General features: G+C 46.6%; 1 protein-coding gene across 3 annotated transcripts in view; it reads left to right on the forward strand.

The window, feature by feature from the left end:
• The first annotated feature begins 3405 nt into the window (after positions 1 to 3405).
• The window catches only part of STK10 (serine/threonine kinase 10), a 94679-nt gene continuing 75418 nt past the window's right edge, over positions 3406 to 22666 (forward strand). For 2 of the 3 annotated variants that reach the window (XM_075009951.1, XM_075009952.1), the window contains exon 1: positions 3408 to 4004. In XM_075009951.1, the coding sequence (XP_074866052.1) occupies positions 3849 to 4004 (156 nt within the window). In that variant the 5' untranslated portion in view covers positions 3408 to 3848. Of the gene's footprint in view, positions 4005 to 22666 lie in introns of all 3 variants that reach the window. The other variant, XM_075009953.1, reaches the window with a different exon arrangement.

A 22666-nucleotide genomic window follows, 5' to 3' on the forward strand; every position in this document is an offset into this window, starting at 1 on the left:
CAGAATTGGACCCATGATAAGTAGCCATGGATTAGACTAGATAGCTGTGACTTATCTGACGTTGTTTTAACTACAGTTTATTTTATTTTTATAAAGTATGAAGCACAGACACATTTTAGGAAAGGAGTGGGAGTGAAGCCTAAAGTTTAGAGTAAACGGTGAGTCCTGGATTCTATCTCCCATTCTGCCCTGGACTTGAGACAAGTGACTTTAATCACCTGTGCCTCAATCCCTTCCCATCTGGGAAATGCTTGCTTCAGAGCAGTACTTTCTTGCATCACAGGACTAGTGTGAGGCTAAGATAATTAGATGAAATATTTGGGTAAAAGCTATATAAAAGAGAGGAACAAAAATGTCACTCTTCTAAAAAGACACAATGGTACAAATTTTGCAAAGACTTATGCATGTGAATAAGCCCACTTAAGTCAAATAGGTCTCTGTGGGATCACGGCTTATATAAAAAAATTACTTAGACCTCAGTAGTTGTAATACAATAAATGAAAAGTGTTATGTGCTTGGAAGCAGATTGCTAACCTACTCAAAATGTTTTGGTAATTATGATTTTCCCCTGCACTGTGTCTTCAAAAGTTTGTTTTCCATATACTATTCCTCTTACCCCAAGACATCTTTGCAGACTCAGGAAGAAGAACAGTGCTTAATCAATTTTCACTTTGATGGCATATATAATGTTTTTATGAGTCCATCACGTAATCAGTTTTGTGCAGCAGCACTTCTTGTGTAGGTTATGGTGGATTTCCTCCGCTCTACTTCTTTTAGCCATGGGCACTGATCAAGCTTCCTAGGTGCACATAAGATGTGACCTCTATTGCATTTCAACCCTTTACCTATTGTCCTGTTTCCAAGGTGCACTTGTTTGGTATTCTTGGCATTTGTTTTAAGTACATGTCAGCTGCACCAGTTTTCCAAGGTAGCGATGAGTATCATCCCTCTACACTTAATCAAATGCCTCTGTGAGGCCAATAACAGCAATGCATATATTTAATCCCCATTCTTGTTATTTTTCCTCAGCTATCAGAGCGTCAATATCTGATCAAAGCAACTTGAACCTGGTGTGAACTCACAGTGTTCATCACCTACCACTTCCTCTAAAACTTGTCCTAATCTTTCATTATCATTTCCCACTACTGATAATAAGCAGACACCTTTATAATTATTCAGATTGGTAGTATGTGCTTCCTCTTGCTCCCATATCTTCTTATATCATTTTTCCTAACAGTTTGATTGCATTCTCCTGCTGGCTAGTAGCAGCTCAGCTGTTAGATTGTCTGTTCCTGGCAGTTGCTTTCCCATTTTTTAATTGTTTCACTGCTCTGTTTTTCTTTTCTTCTGATTGTGGATCTGTGCTGATAATCTGCCCTGTTCATCTATCACGCTGAGAATGCTTGTATCCTGAACATTACAGCAATAGTTCAGATTTTGTCAGAACGCTCCTTCCGTTCTTGTATGCACCTCATCAGCATTGATATCCCCAGAAGTCTTCCTTATGGCTTGCAGCACTGCTTCCATACAACTTACTCTTTTGGTATGTCATTTTTACATCTTGTTTTCTTCATGCTTCATTTAGTTGTGGAACCCCATCTTTCCAGAATTTTTGTGTCCCCAATTGTAATTTCTTCACACTTTGATACAATTTTCACTTTCCCAGTAGTCTTGACTCGTTCACACTTTTCCTGGAGCAACATTCTTTCACCGATTGTCCAGATCTTCCCCCTTTTTGCTTCTACCTTCAAATAACTTCCTCTGCTGTGCTCTACTTTGTTTTCTTGAATATTTCTGATCCAGACTGGTGTGCAGTTTCTTCATCATTGCACATTAATGCCTTGAAAGGACCTCCAAGTCTCACCTTGCATGCCCTCCCCACATAGAGACCACTGAATTTATAAGATCAAATTGGGCTTCAGTTGCCCCCATCTTTTTCTTGGAATTTAACTTGAATATTCATCTTTCCCTTTAGCAGTTCAAGGTAACTTCATACGTCTATAGACATATCACTATCTACAGACATCACTTATCCATCATTGATCATCTTTGCCTTTTACTGATAATATTATAAGGTCAATCTGTTTTTTTTTATATGACCATCTACAGAATTCCAGGTAAACTCGTATATATCTTTGTAAGAAAACAAAGTACTGCCAATAATCAGATTATACATTTTACAGCAAGTTCTTAACCTTTCTCCCTTATCTGCTATCTCAATGCCCCATTATGCACTACTATTCATTTTCTGACCATGTCCATTACCCACAAACATCATATTATGATTTACAGTGCTACCCAATCTTGGATACAGTCCATCTTTCTTTTCTTCTATTGATGCATAACAGTAGTTCACAGTTATGCATAGTCTATAGCTACCTTGGTATGACAGTGTCCTTGGACACCGGCTCCCAGCAAGCTGTTCACTAAAGTAACTGTTCCTTGTTCACTGCTATAGCAACTCCATCTCTATGCTTCACTTGTCCATAATGAAGAAAAATAACATTTCAACTGTGACCGGTCCTGGGTACCCAGCCAGCAAAGGAGACCTGCACCTCTGAATGCCTCTGCTATCAGCTCCGTCTGGCTGAGAGTGAATGGAATTCTAACGTTCCAACATACAAGATATGTCATATATTTAACCATTATCTGAAATCCAAGTTTATTTGCATTTACTAGGTTTGTGTCTGAATCCATACATCAGTTTGGCTTGCTTTATGGTTTCTGAAACTAAGCAAGCTCTGGCTGTAATTTCTTGTGAGGCCAGTTCATTCCTACCCACCACCCAGAATAGTTGCTGGCCTGTTAGGAACAGGTATCAGCAATTTCACACTAGCCCAGTTACATTAGAAAGCAGTGTTTTATTTCTCTGAGCTGCACTTTATGGAAAAGGAGCCCAGTCTAAATGAAGCCCATTTCCCTTCTCCTCCGTGCAGTTGGTTCACTGAATCTGATTCTATAACATCTGATGTAACCCTTCCAGGTTTCTGCAAGACAGGCAACCTTTGTGCCTCCACTCTGGGCTAAGCCTTACTATAGTATCCCAGTACCAAGGGTGAGAGAAAAACACCCTCACTCCCCAGCTCAATGGTTCACAGGCTGCTGCTGCTTCTGTAGCTACTATGGAAAAGCAATTCTTCAAATCGTTATTTCTATGGCCAAGAAGCGAAGACCAAAAAAAACTACACCTCCCAGGGTCCACTGCGAAGGGGCGGGGCCGTGCAGCTAGATGGCAGGGGATACCCAATGGTCTTTAGGGTAAACGCCAGCTGGGGCGGGGCCAGCACACTATAAAGTTATCCGGCGGGCTAGGGGCGGGGATAGTAGAACTCTGGGTGTATCCAATGGGCGGGCGCCGGCGAAGCTCCGGCAGGTGGAGCGGTGTTGGCTCCATGTGCGCGGGGTGAGGCTGCGCCGCCCTCCCGCGTGTATTGGTGCTGGGGAAACTCCGCGGCGTACGGGGCGGGCAGCAGCTCCGGCTGCTCTGAACGCCGCGGGCAGGCGCCGGCCGCCGCTTCCCCTTTGGGAGCCCTGTGCCCGGCGGCACCACGCCCAGGTCCTAGCAGCGGCTGCGTGTTGTCCCGCCCCGCAGGCAGCGCCCCGAGGGGTATCTGCCGGGTGCTAGGATCCCTTCTGCCCGGGTCACGGTACTTTCCTCAGCGGCTCAGCAGCTCTCCCGGCTTGTGCGGGGATCCTGGATCTGGACGCGCCTGCGGCTCCTCAACTGCTCCCTGTCTGCGCCCATCTCCCGCGGCGGCCCCTGCTCCGCCAGCCCCAAGCGCGCCCCGGGGGTGCAGGCGCCGAGCCTCCCCGCCTGTTGTGTGCTCGGGGGCGCCCAGGCGGCCACCATGGCTTTCGCCAACTTCCGCCGCATCCTGCGCCTCTCCACCTTCGAGAAGAGGCGCTCCAAGGAGTACGAGCACGTCCGCCGGGACCTGGACCCCAACGAGGTGTGGGAGATCGTCGGGGAGCTGGGGGACGGCGCCTTCGGCAAAGTGTACAAGGTGGGTCCGGCGGGCTCCGGCCGAGGGACGTGCGTGGCCCCGGGCTGTGTGCGCTGCTGGCCGCCCCGGGCACGTGGGTGGGTGTCCCGGCCTGGGAGGGGATTACAGCCCGAGCGGTGCGGCGCAGCCTGGCGGACGGGCGGGGAAGGAGGTTACAGCCTGGCTGGGGGGCCCCACGTGCTGCCCGCACTACAGCTGGGTCGCTCTGGGCGGGCGAGGGGCGCTAGGCTGGCGCTAGGGCGAAAGCTGTAGCTGCCGTTTGTTCACAGGGTGCTTTGGCAGACCTCTGACAGCCCCTGGCCCGCAGGTCCCCGAGGACTGTGCGTGCAGCCTGGGGAAGCTGGAAAAAAGACCGAGTCACTTTGTGCAGGCGGCCCGAGGGGGCGTGTTGGGCCTGAGCCTGGAGCAAACACGGGGGAGATGCAGGTCCTTCGGCCTGGGTGGGCCCCCATGGCATTGTGCTGGGCAGCAGCTGGCTGGGAGCAGGCAGGTACTGGTGCCCTGGAGTGCTTTGGGGTGTTGGGGATGATACGTACAGATACAGAGAGAAGATGTATATTCCTCTTTGTTTTTGCCATATTTTCCACTTCCTCCCGCCCTTCCCAAACTCTCTCCTCCTGCAGCATGTGTCATCTGAGGTAAAGGTGTGTCCTGCTAAATGCAGGAGGTGACTGAGGAGCGGTAAATCATCTGAGGAAGCTGTCTCACAGCAAATCACCTTTGGTGCTTTCCTCTTCTGTCCTACTTTTGCAACAGCGCGGGCTGAAAGTGCTCATGTCTCTGTCCTTTCTTGTCCAGGGCTTGTCGGCAGTTTGTCTCCTTACGTGCTAAACAAACATAGAGCTGTATGAGGAGTTAGGCTCCCAAAAGCATTTTTCCTCTGAGTCAGCTCTGCAGAGCCTCTTTCTGTCTAGAAACTAACAAAAAGCTACATACTTTGCATTAGAGGTGCGAGAAAGGAAGCGTCCCTGTGGGTAGGTGCATGGAGAAGTGAAATGCTGTTTCCTGAGTGATACTGTGTAGTGCTGCTAGGCTTTCCTTGTCCAACTGCTAGATCAGGGGTCAGCAACCAAAAGAGTGACAAGGGCCTTTTTTTTTTTTTTTTTTTTTCCAAATTCGGTAAAAACCTCAATAATTCGAGAGCCCCAGTGCATGTGAATACAAGATAGTCCTTAATAAATAACATAAAAACATACTCTTTGTACCCCTATTTTAAGAACAGTGCACACACCCATCCTGCAATGCACTGCACCCATTAAAGTGGGAGTTATCTGAAGTTTTGGCATCGCATATCATTAGCTGTTTAGATATGAGTTGTTCATTGTTGGGATGTTAGACATTCACTGAAATATTGAAAATAATCAGAGGTATTTTCTTACTTTGCAATTATAGCTTCAGGAGTCACAAAGAAGTCCTTAAAGAGCCACATGTGGCCTCGGAGCCAGAGGTTGTAGACCTCTGCACTAGATAATATGAATTAAGAGATCTTATTTAGAAGTCCACCCTCAAAGATTGTGTGCAACTTTTGTATGCTTCCAGCATTAACACACTCCTGATCCACAAACCGGTCAGTGACCACTTTAATGGAGTGGGGCATTCTGCTGATGACCTGAAAGTCTGTGTCTTACTGAAGAGGAATTTTCACAACACTTTGGAAAGAGAGGCTGCTGAACTCTTTTATGTTAAAATTCGACACATTAACACGTGGCTTGAAGCGGGATGGGAATGTTTTAGGTCATTATAGGGGTGCTCTTGCACACTTGGCTTAATCTAATTCTTGACTCTCCCCTTGCCCCTCTATTCTCTGATTTGCTCACCTTGATAATATTTTTCTATTTGTCAGTGTTGATTACTATTTTTGGTTCTCTGTGCCTTAAATATTGAGTCTGTTCTGGTATGGCTATGGTCTGAAGAAGTGCGTCGATCCCACGAAAGCTCATCACCTAATAAATTATTTTTAGTCTTTAGAGTGCTACTGGACTGCTTTTTTGTTTTGATAGCATTAACACAATTCATGTTACAATGGTCTTTGGTTAACCTTTTTGTTAAGGGACCATGTTTTCAAAGGCCAGGTACTCAGTTGTGCTTTCTAGTGCATGTCAAACAGCAGACTTGTGCGATATGGTTAGTAGGCAGACAAGCCTGTGTGGGTGACACTTAAGAGAGTAGATGATGAGATGGGGTTGCTCCAATCATATTACAAGACCTGGCTTGAAATGGTGATCACAGGAGTCAGAAAGAATGAACTTAGGAATCTTATTGAATCTACTCCAAGTCATTAGTGCCTGCTGCAAAACTGCCAAAGAATTTGGTGGTTAAGTAAATGCTGCTGAAGAATCAGTCAAAACCTGTAAGTGTGAAGGAAGCAGGTGGGCTACAGGTCAGGACTGAGTGTTTTGCCAGAGCTGCTGTCTGTATCGTGTTGTTAGCAGAGCCTAATTTTCTTAAGCACTAGCAATTACCTAATAGGGCACAACATGTGCAGAAAGCTGTCCCATCTTAACAATTACCCTTATGGATTTTTCCTTTGCTGCTGTTACCCGAGGATAGAAAGATAGTTGAATGTTTTTCTCTGGTGTCATCTTGCTTTGTGTATTGGAAAACATTTGTTCAGATTCAGTAACTTTTTGCCTTATATAACCAGTTGTCCCTGTTTTGAGAGTCTTTCAGACAAAGAGGAGGGGAAAAAATGTTTTCAAAATAGGAAAAATATGATTGTGGGGAGAATAGCAATAAACTGGAACAGGGTCTCTGAAGCAGGCATTATTGCTTTGAATCTAGCTGACTTGAGAGAGAGAGAGCCCTTTTAGAAAAAGGACAACACATTCACCACTCTTGAATGCCATTGTCATACAATAAAATATGGACTCAAATTATAAAATTGCTATACTCAAACAGGCTGGCTGTAGCTGAAGTCATTACATGCCTAATCGTGAAATCAAACCTTACCCCAAATACATCTGACCCTTTCACTTAACTTGTCTTGATGTCCCTCCCATAGTATAGGCTGCCATACTGAAGTGCGCATTAAAGTTAAACCCTCTACCACTAGAGTATTTGACCAAGTGTATCAGCTCCCAGTATTTAAGATGTATCTCTTTTTATGTATGTTTCATTTTTAAACATGGGCTTCTGAACTGGAGCAGTGGTCCAAGAACTTTTTCAGTCTCCACCCAAACTTTTTCGCTGCCTATCTTTTCTCTCTTTGGGTTTGCCCTCCTTCATGGTAGAAAAGCACATTGTGGGGGTATAAATTGTTGGTATTGAAGTATTTTAGATTCAGGTGCAGGCAGTATTGGATATTTTTAATGGAAGGTTTCAAAAATAGTCACTTTTAGAAACTAGACGGCAACATTGTTATAAAGATGCAGCCTGTGTGCCACTAAGCAGAATTTAATCCCTCTGTTCTCTTCCTTTTCCCATCTTCTAAATCAACAGTAAAATCCAGAGCCAAGAGCCATGGGTGTGTGTAAGCAAAATGGCCTTGCATAGGATGTTGATGTGAAATGTTCAGGCATCTTATTGTTCCTGTTCATTTGTGTAAGTACATATGTGTACAAACACAGAAAAACTGAAGGTAGTGAAGATACAGAAAACAGTTGAAATCAATCTCTGCTGAGACCACTTCAGACACATCTTGCTATGTACACCAAAGGGGATGTTTAAAGTCTTGTAAAACTTCTTGTTCAAGCAACACGTTTATTATGAGGAAAATGGGACATTTGCCTTAAGTTTGTGTACAAAGTCTTGTACTTGGCCCCTGCCTGGCTGCAGTCATGGTCTTCTGCTCTCTCAATTCTGATACTGTGCCCATCATCAGGATATCTGATTATAATGTGTGGGGTGATTTAAATGCCTCAGCATCTTACTCCAGACTGAAACTTAACTAGCAAGGTTCAACTCAGGAGCAAACTTTGGGTAAAAGAAAAAAAGTGGGCAACGTTCACATTTTGGTTTTACAGGTTGAACCTCTCTGGTCTGGCAGCATCTCTGTTCCAGGACGACTTTAGCTGGCCAGATATCCACTTATCATGGATATTGCCAAATTTCCCATGGTCCCCGAAAGTTTGTTTACAGCACCAGTCCTGGTTCTCAGTGTTCTGTGCTGTTTAGCTCTAATTTACCCCTAAATGTCATCTAAGAGCCCAGTAAGCAGTGGAAGTGCTGGTAGTACTGCTAGCCAATATTGACCTCTGGTGGTTCAGCAAATTCTCTGGTTTGGCACCAGACAGGTCCCCGGGGGTGCTGGACTAGAGAGGTTCAACCTGTAGTTAGCAGTGTTCCCACTAATTTTTTCCATCCATTGGCAGAATAATTTTTTTTATGTGCATCACCAGTAGAAAGACATGCTGCAGCCCATGAGCGCTCCGCTAATCAGCGAGGCAGCTGCTTAATGGCTTAGTTTACAGGGAAAACTGGTAATAAGGTTTTATGTTGTTGTAGTAGACTGGGGGGCGGGACGGACCTCAGCTGTGTGCTAGCTTCATTGAGTGCTCTTAAAGTGTAAAATACAAATCTTCATTTGTCACTTTCCTACCTGCACAGCTGAACAGCTTTAAATTAGTTTGATACAATTTTGACAAAAATAGGAGTAACTCTAAGGGCCCCTGACTGCTTGATTATTTTAAATGATTCCTTTTTAAAAAAGTTTGACGGAGCCCTTCTAAATAGCATGTGTTGATTTATAAAGACTTCTCTAGTCAAATGAAGTATGATGGGGGTGCTCTTGCTCATTATGCCTTGAGAAAATTCTGCAGCAGAGGAGAACCCGGCTGCAAAGGGGAAACAGGGAAACACTGCACCCAATAATAAGGTTGAAAAGTGGCAGGGGAGGATGAAGGCTGAGAAGCAGTTTCCCCTCTAACTTTCAGTTGTAATAATCTCTGGTATTAAAAGTAACCAGCACGGTTAATGCATTGTCAGAGGGAAATGTGACTTTTCAAACATGCTTTGCTATTGGCCTGATCCAAAATCCACTGCAGTCAACGGGAGCCTTCTGTCTTTTGGATCTGGCAGTATAGAAGCAGGCCTGATCAACAGGAAGTCTTCATTAGCTGTGAATGCTATTCAGTTTATTTTAACGGGTCTTTGAAGCCTGCAGTAACTCTAGATTTGGAGACCTTTAAACACAAAGGATAATTGTGCAGTTTTAAAATCATAGCCCTTTTACAGAGGAAATGATTGCTAGAGAAAAAAGCCTGGTGGTGATCATGGTTTATTCACATTCTTCACTCTGGCTGCACTAAGACAAGTCTTGTAAAACTTACAGCTATGGCTCCATTGACTTGGTTTCCTGGAGTGAAGGTAGTTGCTTCAACTTCAGGCAGCTGAGCTGGCTCCTCTATATACTAATCTCGGGGGCACTATATTCACATTGTATTAAATCATCAGTAGAGTTGAATAGGGAAGCCCTTTTTGCTTTGATCCAGCAGTTCCATCTTGCAGATACTATTAGGTATAGCGCTTTCTATGCCAAGCAACTGCACTAATATCAACAGGACTAGTTACAATAGTATAGCGCATGTATAAGCGGTCAGGCACGCCTCTAACGACTCCATCTATTAGAACTTGCTGTATTTAATCATGTATTGTTTATGCTGCTTACGAAATGCTATCGCTGTGCTCCAGTATGCACAGAGGACACCTACGCCCCGATAACGCTTGCTGTGGCAGGGTGTGGACAGGATGTCCCCTTCAGTGTTGTGGTCTCTCCTGCTACTTGCAGTGCCAGTTCTGCAGCAAGCGGAATGCACTCATTAGAATTCCTGAGTGAAAGGCTTTCAGTAAAAGCTTCTACGTAGATATTACTGTGCCGTAGCCAACCCCAGAGGCCATCTGATTGCAACTTTAGGAACACACCTTAGTGTCTCCTTTTATAAAGAGATTGTTACGTTTCCTCTTTCTTCCTCTCCACCTCAGTTTTTCTTAAATAAATAAAATCCATTTTGATAACGTAGTCTGGTTGACAGTAGGGTGTGTAATACTGTGTAACTGGTAGAATGTGCCTAATGTTTTAAACTTGGTATGAGAAAAGACAATGAAAATAAAGCATCATTTTTACTTTGCGGCATACACCAGTAGGTTGTGCCTGTATGGTGTGGTGAGAGGTATGTGAGAAGTGCTTAGACCGGGAACAATATAATCAGGTCTGGGGGCTGGATCCAGCCTGCTAAGCATTTCTCTCCAGCTCACCCAGCTGATTAGCAGAGCAGCCAGCAGCATGTGTTCACCTCCCCACTCCCCCCACCATGTTCCATCTGCAGCCGAGCTTCTCCTGGGATCCTCCTGCTAACTGTGGAGGGGAGAGGGCTGTGCTGAAGTCAGTGTTCCCTCCCCCAGCACCTCATCTCTGCAGAGCAGGGATCCTGGAGAAACACAGTGGAGCCACTCCAGTCTGAAGTGTGGTGGTAAGTGGTTTGGTGCAGAGCAGAGGAGGTGGGGAGACAACGGAGCAGGACAGATTCCCTGTAGAGACAGAGAGGTGGCTTCTCTGAGACTTATCCCGCAGCAGCCAGCGCGCGCGCACAGTCACTGTCACACACACCTGTCAGCATGCACACAGTCCATCAGACTCTGTCTCTCGCTCCTCATAAATGACGGCTCCCACAATAACCCCAAGCCCAGCTCTCCACCCCAGCTCTGCACCCAGCAGCCAGCCCAATCCTGGAATGTATAGTGCAGAGGGGGCCGGCCCAGGCCAATCAGGAGTGCGCAGGCTGCGGGGAAGGCTTGCTGCTGAGACAGCAGCCACACCCAGCAGGCTGGACTGGCCTTTTAGTGGCCTTGGGCAACTGCCCGACTCACAGGCCCCTACGAATGGCTCTGCTGTCCCTGGCTTGGACTGTTTCCTCTCTGCCTGCCTCAATGCTCTCTTATTAATACTGCAGCTCACTGACTTTGGTGTGGGTTTGGGTGATTCAAGCTCTGCTCTTGCCATTTGATTCCACTAGTACCTTTCCATGCTGTTGTGCATGTAAATTTCAAAGTTACTGGCTGTCCTAAAAACCCTATTTGTTTTCCAGCTGAACCACAAAGCATTCACAATATATCTGCATGTTTTGTAAGGTCATGTTTTGGCCTTGTCTCTTCATGCATCATGGGGGCTATTTTCTATTTAAAATAGGGGATGGGAAGAAGCTGCTTCTTTGCTACTAAATGGATGTTGTCATCCTAGTGGCCCTACAATAACAAAGCACTATGGGTGCTATTCTGGTCCCAGTAAGTTCAAAGGGAAAACTCACTTTGGCTTTAGTAAGACCAGAGTCCCCACGTAAGGCTCTGAGTACTGCCCATAGAGCTCTCTGTGGTGTAGGGTCCCAAATCCCTTGCACAGTTTTGTAACTGAAGGTGCGGATTAACATATTGATACAGTAGTCAAACCTAAGTGATTTAGGCACCTATGAATTTTCAGTGAATTTTAAATTCCTAAGTGTCTGTCATTTCTCGAACTTTAGCCCAGGTATTTTAACCTTTTGTGGCAAGTTGCAGCTGGTATTTCTCATAAAGTGATGCAGCATTGGCATGCTTAAAGTAATGGAGGGCTTAAAGGGTGAAACACTTTTGGTATTAAACTAGCAAAGGCCCCTGCTTAACTGACTGTATCATTCACACTATAGTTGGTCTGGCCTGACACCAAGTATTCTGGCTTTGCTTAGTTCTCCCTCCCTCTGAAGTGATGCCTCAGCATTGTGTCTCAGGGCAAACGCAGCGGTGTGGGGTCATGGAGGGACGGTCTGTCATTTGTGAGGAGAATACTGATGGAACTTCTTCTGCTTAGAAAAAGTCTGCCAGACCATCTTCTTATTTTTCTATTGCCTTAATTACAGGAAAAACAACTCCCAGAGTGTCTACCTCACAAAATGCAAAGGCCATAAATCATCTCTGTCAGCTGTAATAGAATGCTATTTCCTGTGCATTCACTTCCTCAGTAGCTACCTGTGACCTTGTGCAAAATTAGTTGGTTAACCTAATTTGAGCTACTTCTGCCTTCCATTCCTGTAGGTTGGAAGTAGCTACTGAAATTGCACACACAGGAAGTCTTGAAGGACCTGCTGGGCAAAATGTGTGTGTGCTGGAACTTGTAACAGCCTACATTGCTGTCTCTGGAATTTCATGTAACATTTGCAAACAGATTCAAGCATGCCACCGCAGTCTCCGTCTCCAAAGTCCTTCAAGAGGATCTGTGCTGTGGAACAGAAGCAATGTGCAAGCCCAGTTCACCAGCAGGGGTTGTTGGGGTTTTTACTGTGGAGGTATGGAAGTGAAGGTCTGATCTTTCTCCTACAAGGGCCTAGTTTGATCAGACACCTATCTGGCACATTACAAAAAGGCTGAACAAAACATGCACAAAATACTGCAGCCTTGGCTGCCTAAGCCCCATTCCCTGGCACCGATTCACAGCAGCTATTCAACCTGCTGCTCAGCTCTGCGCTTTCTCTGCACCAAGCTCAACGTAGAAAGTTGCTAGGAAACCTCCAAGAAGTGGTCACACTTTTTTTTTTTTTTTTTTCCCCTTTAGCCTCTAAGGCTTTTTGACAAAATAACGGCTGAGGGTTGGGCGTGAAGCAGGCAGGCTTGAAAGGGGGTAACAGTGAGCAGGCCTGACAGCTGAAGGGCCTGGTAGGTTGGGAAAGTTTCCTGTTAAAAAGCTCTTGGGTCTAGGCTGACTGAGCATCTCCAGGAGACTTGTGGGATTCTTGTTTAGTAGATCCTTGCCTCTTAAATCTCCCTTCACTCCGCTTCAGAGCGAGGAGCAGATGCAATATCAGATAAAGCCATTTGCTAGTGATGCTTCTCCCCAACCCACTCAAAAATACGTCCACAGCAGAATGGACACCTGCAGATGCTGCAGTGCTACTCTTTAAAAGTACCAACAAAGAAAAACCTGCTTGTCTTTTCCCTTGCACTCAGCCCCCCAGTACCTGGGAATGATCTGCTGAGCAAGAACCAATACTGAACTAGCCTCTAAAGGCCTGCAACTGCCACTCCTCTTTGTCTGATGTACCATTGCTGTTATCTTTTTCATAGCTCCTCCACTCTCTGGGAGTCATGATGTCGGGATCTCCTTCATCCCTCAGTGAGGAAACTCTTGTGTGTTGGGATCTGACTTTTGGTGCTTTGAAGCTGGGAGAGTCATAGCCATTGCGGGGGGTGTCTCTGTGTGACTTCCCATTGCACCTAGGCTGCAAAGCTGGGGGAAGCATTTCTGCTTCTCATTAAGATTTCCATGCTTTGTTTTCCGAACCACTTCTAATCCTTCCAAAAAGTTTCCATGGTTGCCGGAGTAACTGATCCTGGTGCAACTCATTAAGAGTTGGACAGTGGTTTTTCTAATCCTGGCTGAAATTACATTCATGGGACAGAACCCAATATGTTGCACCATATTTACCAGAAGACTAAATAGTTTAGAGAACAGAAGGCTTTTGCTTATGCATTTTGTGCAGGAGGGTACCTGAGCTAGTGCTTAAGGTCCAGGACTCCTGAGCCGAAGACCTGCACTCCTTTGTCTCAGAAGTGCTATGTGGCTTTCTTGCTTGCTCCAGTTTCTTTATTTTACAGACAACACCCGGGGTTGTCAGTCTGGGAGGACTGATGAACTGTGGCTAAGCAGTGCTATTGAAAAGTAGAGCATCGCTAGCTCTCTTCAGCTCCTCTTGCATCCCAGCTCCTCCCCTTCCCTTAGAACAGTTTCCCAAATGGTGTTTGAGGTTCCATGAAGTGAAAATAAGGGTTCTGTGAGAAAATCCCATTACAACGGGTGACTCCTCTGCAGGTCCCTGCCCTGCTGCCACTCAAACGTTTCCCTCCATCCAGCAGAGCACTCGTGCAGAGCTTTTTTACGCACGCACACACTGTGACATACATTCAAAATATCTGTTCCTGAAAGGCCCTATAGCAAGATAGGCCCTGAAAACAGGCCACGCTCCTTTACTGATAGCCTGGAAACTGGAACAGTCTGTGGCTGTGATTTATGGTGTGCTCAGTTTCTCACCCAGTGAGCCTACTGCCAAATAAAGCACTGCAGGACTTGGCATAAGTAAACAAGGAGGGAAACGTGCTAAGGAGACTAAGGAAAGAGTTGAACAGAGGGAGTCTTAAATTCAAATGTTGTGTTCAGCTGTCAGCCTGATGCTTGTTTAGAGAGGCAGAGTTGGGCAGATTAGTGATGGTCACCATAACTTAATACAGTGGTTCAGTAAGTGGGGGGGGCTTTCCATAAGAACACGTGAACAGGAATGAAAGCGCACTCACATTGCAGCAGCAGTGGCTGCTGAGTAGAATAAGGTTTCCTCCCTCTGATTTGGGTTAAAGCTTTGCCAGAACTAGCCTGCTAGTGGTTCAGGGTGGTGGTTTTGGAGCTAGGGAGGAATATAAGGAAAGCTGGTGAGCGTATTTATGTAGGCCTCGCTTCCGGTAGGCTAAAAATAGCAAGGGGCATGTTGAACCTCAGAGCTGATTGGCATTAGAAGAAGGGTAGGAAGGAAGTAGAAATCAGGCCTGCTATTGCCAGTCTGCCTGGTTATCCTTGGGTAGATTCTAGCCAGTGCTATTAATCTTCCTTTCATGTGCAGGGTGAACGACTGGGCATTTGCTCCTGAATTCCTATCATCTTTTGTATATAATCTTCGTAGGGAAGCACTCCCCTTTTCCTTCCTGTGTCTGGGGAACAGCTCTTTGCAAAATTTATCCGCCAGCTCCTGTAGTCATGCTCTCAAGCCCTTGTGGTACATCTGATGTCGGGTAAGAACCTAACACACGCAGGCTACCGGGGATCCCCTTGGGCTCACAGGCCAGCTCTCTCCGCATAGCCAGCATGTTGCTGGCAGAGGTAGTGAGGTTAGAAGGATGGTGACCAGTGTTCCTTCTAACCTTTTCCATCTGTGGGCAGATCACATTTCATGCGCCCCCGCCATCACGCACAGATGTCCACCACTAGTAGGAAGACCTGCTGCTGGCTTTGGGTGTTGGAGGGGCTCTGCCAATCAGCTGGGCAGCGTTTGAATCTCTCCTGGGGGTTCCCGAGCACTCAACTTACAGGGAACACTGATGGGGTCTTGAGGGGAAAAACCTGAGACTGTTGAGGTCACGTGAGGTTTTCTCATTGATTGGGACAGCCAGGATTTTCACCTCCCTTGTACAAATGAGTTCATAGTCCCCTGGCAGCACAGCTCTGTCCATCGCTCCACGTGCCTTATATAAACACAGTAAAATTCCTTTAATCCAGCCTCTGATGAGTAGGAAATCCTGGTGGTCTGGCATCTGGCAAAAATAGTCCCATTTGCAGAGAGAATCTGGCAAAATCTGATGGTCTGGCATACAGTAGTCCCCCTCGCATACCTCAAAATTCACATAAGTCGGGGGGGGGCGGGGCTCGGGTGGTGGGTTGTGGCCATGGGAGGGGGTTAAGTCTGGGGTTGGTTAGGGCACCAGGGGTGTGGTTGAGCCAGGGCATTGGGAGGTTGGAGCCTGGGCCTGCGGGAGTAGCGAAGAAGCAGGAGGAGCCGGGGGTGGAAAGCCACAGCTGGGTGCTGGAGGGGTGATCTGAGATAGTGGGGTTTGAACTAGGGCATGGGGGTTATGGTGACATCCAGTAATCTGAGAAATTTGGTAATCCAGCACCTGTCTGGTCCCAGATGTGCTGGATTAAAGGCCGGGGGGTGGGGAGTGTGCGCGCACATACACATATATCATAGAACTGGAAGGGACCTTGAAAGGTCATTGAGTCCAGTCCCCTGCCCTTTTGGCAAGACCAAGCACTCTCCCTGACCGATTTTATTTTTTTAAATCTAACTGCCTCCGACCCCTAAATGGCCACCTCAAAGATTGTATTCATGACCCTGGGTTTGTAAGGCCAATGCTCAAACCACTGAGCTTGGAACTGATGAAGGACATGAATAACCAGTGTCATTGTATGCAGAGAGCTGCATAAGGGCAGTCAAGGTCTCATTCTGCTTCCAGGTGCTGACAAGTGTTAATTCCAATGCACTGTGGAGCTTGCTGGGAATTCCACTTAAAAAAACAGCTAATGGGCATTGGCATACATCTCTTCTCCCCTGCAAAGGGTCAACGAGTTCTTGTGGAGTTCACCAGTTCACTCATCGGGGCCAACCTCTCCACCTTCCCAGCATGAGTTTAGGTTTACCTGTGCCCTGGTGCGCGCCCGCCCCCCCCCCGCCCCAGGTAGCAGGCTGAGAGCCTGGGATGCTGTGTCCCGCAAGTTTCTTTTACCTTCAGCAATCCGCAGCATGACCTTTGTTGTATTTCTATCTCTTCCTGCTTCTCCTAGTTCTTTCTGCTGGGTGGTCCCAAGCACTGAGGTCAGAGGGTATCGAAGCACGTTGTTTATTGTGACAAATCTAAGTGTCTCTAGGGGGCTTGTCAGCTAGGAAACTAATTTCAGCTCTCATTGATTATTTGATTGTTACACGAACATTACATCTGCCTTCTCCATAGCGCATTTATTTATTGATGCGGACAGCCCAGGCTAAGTTCATTTGAAAGCAGTTAACCATTGTATTGTCCCTGAGAAATATTTGCGCGAGCAGTTACTGGATTTATACAATGTGACCATACTGCATGCCAAGTCTGATTATCGAGACTATCAACCCTGAAATGCTGCTTTTGATGAAGGGAGGTTATTTTAAAAAAAGTTTGTTTAAACAAAGTAAGTGGTTTTCGAGTTCAGAGACTTAACAACATCCTACTTCTCTTGACACCGAGACAAGGCTTTTGGGGTAGAGGGAGGAAGCACTAGAGAATGCTGGCGTCACCCTGAAAATGGTGTGATATTATTCCAATAACGCTTCGAACTGTGGTGTCCTGCACACTAGCCGCTTACTGCCAGCTGCGTGTAGCGACATGGCCAGTTGAATGTGGCTAGTTGGTTTGAACAATAAATATGTTTTTTCAAAATAAAGTGGCTTGTTCGCTCTAGCAGTAGCTGCTGTGGTGGTTACTGCTTCAGAACTGAATGGACACCACTGTCTTAGAAAGATCAGCTTTTGCTTTTGAGCGGGGAGGGGCAGGAATAAGTGGGTCATATGGCAGTGCTGACAGGCAAAAGGAAGAAGATGCCATAGTACTGGTAAAGCTTTGTTCTAAAAAGACACTCTCCATAGTGAGCAGCCCTTTATCATGGAAAAAAATAACTTCCCTTGGAGCCTTATGTTTATATCACCTCCACACCTACAACTCCCTTGTTTTTCAGAAGAGCATCAGACCTAGCCTCTGGTAGAATATTTGTTAATGTTTTGGGTCAAGATGGGCTTGTCAGCCTCTGAATTTTGCAATAGCTGAGGAGGTGATTCAGAAACAAAGATGACTTCTTTGGTCTTTCACTTGAATGAGGGTTTGTGCAATCCAGTATTTCTACTTCTGCATTCTTTTAATACAAGGTTTTACTGGAATCCAGACAAACCTTTTGCCATGGTTGATAGTGACGGTATGTGTAAGAAGATAGGATCTCTACCAATGACTTTCTTCTACAACAGGGGTCAGCAACCTTTCTGAGGGGGAGTGCTGAAATCTGACCTTTTGACCTCTGTGTATTGAGAGTGCCAGTGATACTTCTAAAAGTCACTAATAGTCCTACTTACAATAGCTTCATTAATAAATTAAGATTCAGAGCTTTACCGATTAGATGGTGGTTGGTAGCATTAGCTGGTGTTTTGTTAATCTCCAGGCAGCATGGCTTTGAGCAGATTCCCAGCTGCATGGGGCATAAGGGGTAGGGCTGAGTTCCTGCCTCACATGCTGATGAAAATCAGCTTGTGTGCCGCTCTTGGTACCAGTGCTGGGGGGTTGCTGATCATCTATGGTCTTTATTCTTATATCCTTAATACGAGCAATAAACTTTTTGTCTCTGCCTGTAATGCTATAAACGTGCTCTGTTGCTCTGGGTGTTCTCGGTGTCTTCAGCTGTAACATGCCAAGCAGCCATGTCTCTCTACAACTAAAACTAAATTCTCTTCTTGCCTTGCGATCTTATGTGCTGATCCTTTGTTTGGTTCTCTAAATGCGCTACAGCGGATGACTTCTTGTTGATAAATTTTTCCCATGTTTGGTACAGGCTCCTGTCATCTGTCTTTTGCATATGTGTGTGGTTTTTTTTTTTTTTTTTAAAAGGTGTCAGTCTTATCTGTTTAGTGAGTTAATTTTGAGAATGGTGGGTGCTGGTCATAAAGCATTTAGGATTTCAAATACCCACGGGCGCAGTTCTATCCGTGGCTCATTAATACAATCTGGTTCCTTGCCAGCAGCTTGCTGCCTTTTTCCATGTAAAGGAACAGTCTAGGGATAAATTTACCTTGGTATTAAAATGACCAGGGGTCTGGGCTTATAGATGCACTTTGAAATAAGTTCCATGGTTAGTAATCAGATTGGTATCTGGCAGTTTATGTTCTTGGCATCTGGGCATTCTTGGTGATCTCTGATGTCGGTGAACTTCAGTGGAAAAACTGACTGCCTCTGGAATGATGCTAGCTCTTCAAGGGTTGCACAGCTGAGAGTATTTTACCTGAATGCAAGAACGGTTTTCAGTTTCCTACTTTGCCAGCTTTTTTCCTGGCTGGACAGCTGGCTGATAGTGCTTCCCTGGAGTTCCTGCAGTTGGAGAGAGCCATGCTAAGGAGAATGGACTTGGGGGGAGGGGGGGTTGTAGGGTGAACCCCAAATTGTTCCGCTGTTTAACAAATTTGCCTTGAAGAGAGCAACAGTAGGTCACCATCATCCAGGGTGCTTTCCTCATCAATACTAATGCATGAGTCAAGCAATAAATGCATATACAGTGCTTTACCATCACTGATCCTTCCCATTCTGCCCTCCACCCCTGAAAACAAACTCCCTATGATATAAGTGCTGTTCCCATTTTACAGAAGAAAGCTGTGAGGCAGAACATCGTGCTTGCCCAATGCTGCAGAGGGATCCAGGACTGGTGCCAGGTTATACGCAACGCACAGCTGTAGAGAATGTCCCTTGCAATAAGCAGCTCATAGAGTGATTGAGTAGAGCTTTAGTTCCTTGGCCTGGAGAGGTGCTGAAAGAGCTCACTATTGTGAGGAGTAGTGTCAAACACAGGACACAAATTCCTTAAATGTCACTGGTGGCTTGGTGTTCAGGTCACCTTCACATGATTTCTCTCCTCTGGGGCAGTGTCTGGTCTATTATATGGAATTTGAGTCAGAAGCTGGATTGACACTTAAGTTATCTCTGGCCTGTCTTGTACATCTGAAATGTACTTCCATGGATAGCAGTCCGAGCCTGTGACCCACTTAAAACCAAGCTGCCTGAATGATTGTCCACGTTGTATTGCAGAGGGCCTAGCAAAGCTCCAGCAAGCGGAGTTTAGGGTAATTGCACTAGTCACAAGTAACAGAAATGGTGCATAGGAGACCACAGCCCAAGTCTGATGCTGTGGTAAGCATGTCTCTGACATCCTCAAAGCTACTTTTTTAGGTAGCAGGGTAGGTTGATACAGGCAATGGCTGTCAGACTGCATCGATAGAGCTGTGGTGTTCGTCGCAGTCTGGGTGAGGGTGGCAGGTAATAGTGGTTCTAACTTCAGTGATACAAAGGGATGGTCTAAATGTAAAATAGTCATATAAAGGTGACTGGAAACAATTGGCACGAATTCCAAACCCTATAGAATAGCGGCTGTCATGTGGAGGATCAAGACCCCAATTCAGTGGGATCACCAGGACTGGCATTAAATTGTTTGGAACTCATGCTTCAGCTTCAGCTCTGGGCCATGGAGCTGAGTCCTTGGGGTCCTTCTGTCCTCTCCACTACTAGCCCCAAGGTTGTATACTGACTTTTGTTGTCAGAAGCGGGTCGTGATGCAGTGAAGATTGAGTATTGCTTCAGTAGAGGAATAGTGAATGTGACAGATATAGTGTAATTTTGAAGTGTCTGCTACAGCACTTTCTTGGACACATTTTTCCAGGGCCAGACTGAGATCCGGCGTGAGCACAGGGCCTTCAACCAAAGAGAACTCACCTCAGAGTATTTAGATTTGGCCGCTGCGTTGCGTTTGCTTGGGGAAGGCAGCAGAAGTCAGTGTGTAGGGCTTTGACTCCCTGTCCAGAAACCTGAATTCAGTTCCCAATTCTACGTCTGACCTGTGTGATCTTGGATAAATCACGTCACCTCTGTGCCTCAGTTCCATTCGCCCCTGGAAAATGGAGGGAGGGAGTGTCCTTTTGTGAAGCTCTTTGAAACCCTCTTAAAAACTGTAAGAGCTGCTTGTTCATACCTCTGCTGTCCTGTGGGCTTGTTGCTTTCGACATAGAGTCCCTTTCTTGAGTTCCTGGTTCGCTGGCTTTGAAATGGGAGCAACAGGTGCTCTGATTATTGGCTCAAAAAGTTCTGCTCCTCTGCTGACTTCCCCTGAGATGTGATTTCCTAACTTCCTCTGGCAGTGTGCAGTAAATCTGCCCTCTGGCCCCAGCTGGCCTGCAGGCTGTGGAGGAGGGAAGACTCTCTGCTTGTCTGTCTCTGAGGCTGAGCAGCTCCCAGTACTAATACCAGTAGTCTCCTTCCTGTGTTGATCAGGAGACTAGAAGAGGAAGCTAAGATGTCAGAAATGTAACTGCTTCAGGGATGCCTGCAGTCCTGCACCTGGTGGGAAAGTTACCAGTTCCCATGCTGTTAACCGCTTTGGGGACAGCTTTAAAGTCTCATTGGGTGCATTTGCAGTGCCCTTACAAATCAGCAGTAGGCTAAGGGGCGATTCAGTTATATCGACACCATGATTAAATAGCCCTTAAGCGTGAGCCTCGCAAGCAGTTTCCTTTAGTTCAGTGGCGCTCAGGCTGCAGTCTGTGGACCCCCGCCTTACAGGGGGAGGGCACCCTCCTTGCATCCTCCAGCAGCAGGCAGCCTGCCCCGCTGCCCCTTTCTGCTCACCCCCCTGCAAAGCTGGCGTGTCGGTGCCAGCTGGCAGCCCCGTGGGCCAGATCGAGCTCATGAGGGGAAGAAGCAGATGTGCCCACTGCCGCTCCCTCCGCCCTAGCTGGCGAAACAGTACAAGAAACTGCTTGTGAGAAGCTTTCCCTGCTGCTCTGATTGGCCAGCCAGTGGGGGCGGCAGGGGGTAGTGCCTGGGAGGGGTGAGAAGCGTGGAGCCAGGTAAGCACCTCCGTCTGCTTCGTGCCCAGGCCCTGCACTGTCATCCCCCTCATGTGCCCAGACCCGTACCCTCAGCTCACTCCTGCACCCTACCTCCAGGCCAGACCTCCAACCCCAGCCCTCTGCTGCACCCCATCTCTATCCAGTTTCTTAGCAGCTTTCTCCCCTGCACTGAACCCCTCATCTTTAGCCACGCTCCTTACCTTAGGGGAGTCCACAAAATCTGCTCACCCCAGGATCCCAGAAAAGTTAATCTGGCCTCTGGGAAGCCCTGAACCTTGGTCGTCCACCCCCCACCCACCCTCTCAGGGGCTGGAGTGCAAGGGGCATGATGTGGCTAACGCATCATAAGGTTTGGTGGGGTTTTTGTGTTTTCTTCTGTCATTTGTGTGGCCACCAACTGATTGTATTTTCCCCCCCATGGCTCAGTGACGACCCCCCCCCCCCACACACACCCAAAAAAGGTTCCCTGCCCCGCTATAAATAAAGAGATGCTGAAACGTTTGGCGTATGACATAAATTACTATTTTACTTTATTTAAAAAGAAATTTGGTAAATGATTGTAATATACACAATAAGATCTAAATATATGCCTCCATACACTATAGCTTCATATTTACATTTTTATGCTCCAGTAGCCTAATATAAATAATTTTACAAGCCATACCACAGTACCTGAAGGACTAACTAACTTATTTATTAAATAAGGAGCTTCCATGGCTAAGACCCACTCCCTCAGATTTAAAAAATTGAAAATTAAAAGTAACTTGGTGTTTTGTTACTTGGAGAGAAGCAAGTGCATTTTGCCGTCATGGGTGGTTGCCTGGTCGTCTGCGGAAAAGCTTCCGCTGAGCAGGAAGCCCCACAGGTCAAAAAGTTTGAGAACTGCTGCTCTCGTGTTTGCCATCCCTGAGTGGAATTAACTCGGTGTGCACCAGTGTGGAAGGAATGTGTGGCATGGAGGTGCTGTGCGACATCACCTTTATATTGGTGCATGTAAAAAAAAAATTAATGTGGCAGGGTGGGACCAAAGGGTTCTGAGTGCAGGAGCGTGGTCAGGCTGGGGCAGATGGCTGGGGTGCAGGAGTGAGGGGCGCTGCCTAGGGGTGTGAGGTTTGGGAGCTTAGGTCACAAGCCCAAATCAGCTGGCACAGCCAAGGTTTTGAATTATACGCGAGACATACCCACCCAGCCGTGCTCTGCAACTGGTGTACCGTGGCACTTGGTGTGCTTCCAAGCTACATGCTGGGAGTGTCATCCGGTACTTTGCACACGCACCCCAGCGCCTGTGGAGGCATGAGATGGTGGTGGCTCTGGTGAGTTGCTGACATCGAATTAGAGTGGTGGGGAAAGAAGCCTGGGGATGCCTGGCTCTGGGGAAGGGGAGGGGGATTGGTTAGAGTGAAGAGCTGGGAGTGGCTGGCTCTAGAGGAGGGAGATGGACTGGCTTAGAGCAGGGAGCTGGGTGTGCCTGGTTCTGGAAGAGGGGAGATGGATTGGGTGTATATATTGGGTGTGCCATGAAATTATGATAAGTGT

This window comes from Carettochelys insculpta, chromosome 15 (assembly GCF_033958435.1).
Source record: "Carettochelys insculpta isolate YL-2023 chromosome 15, ASM3395843v1, whole genome shotgun sequence".
Classification (NCBI taxonomy): domain Eukaryota; kingdom Metazoa; phylum Chordata; order Testudines; family Carettochelyidae; genus Carettochelys; species Carettochelys insculpta.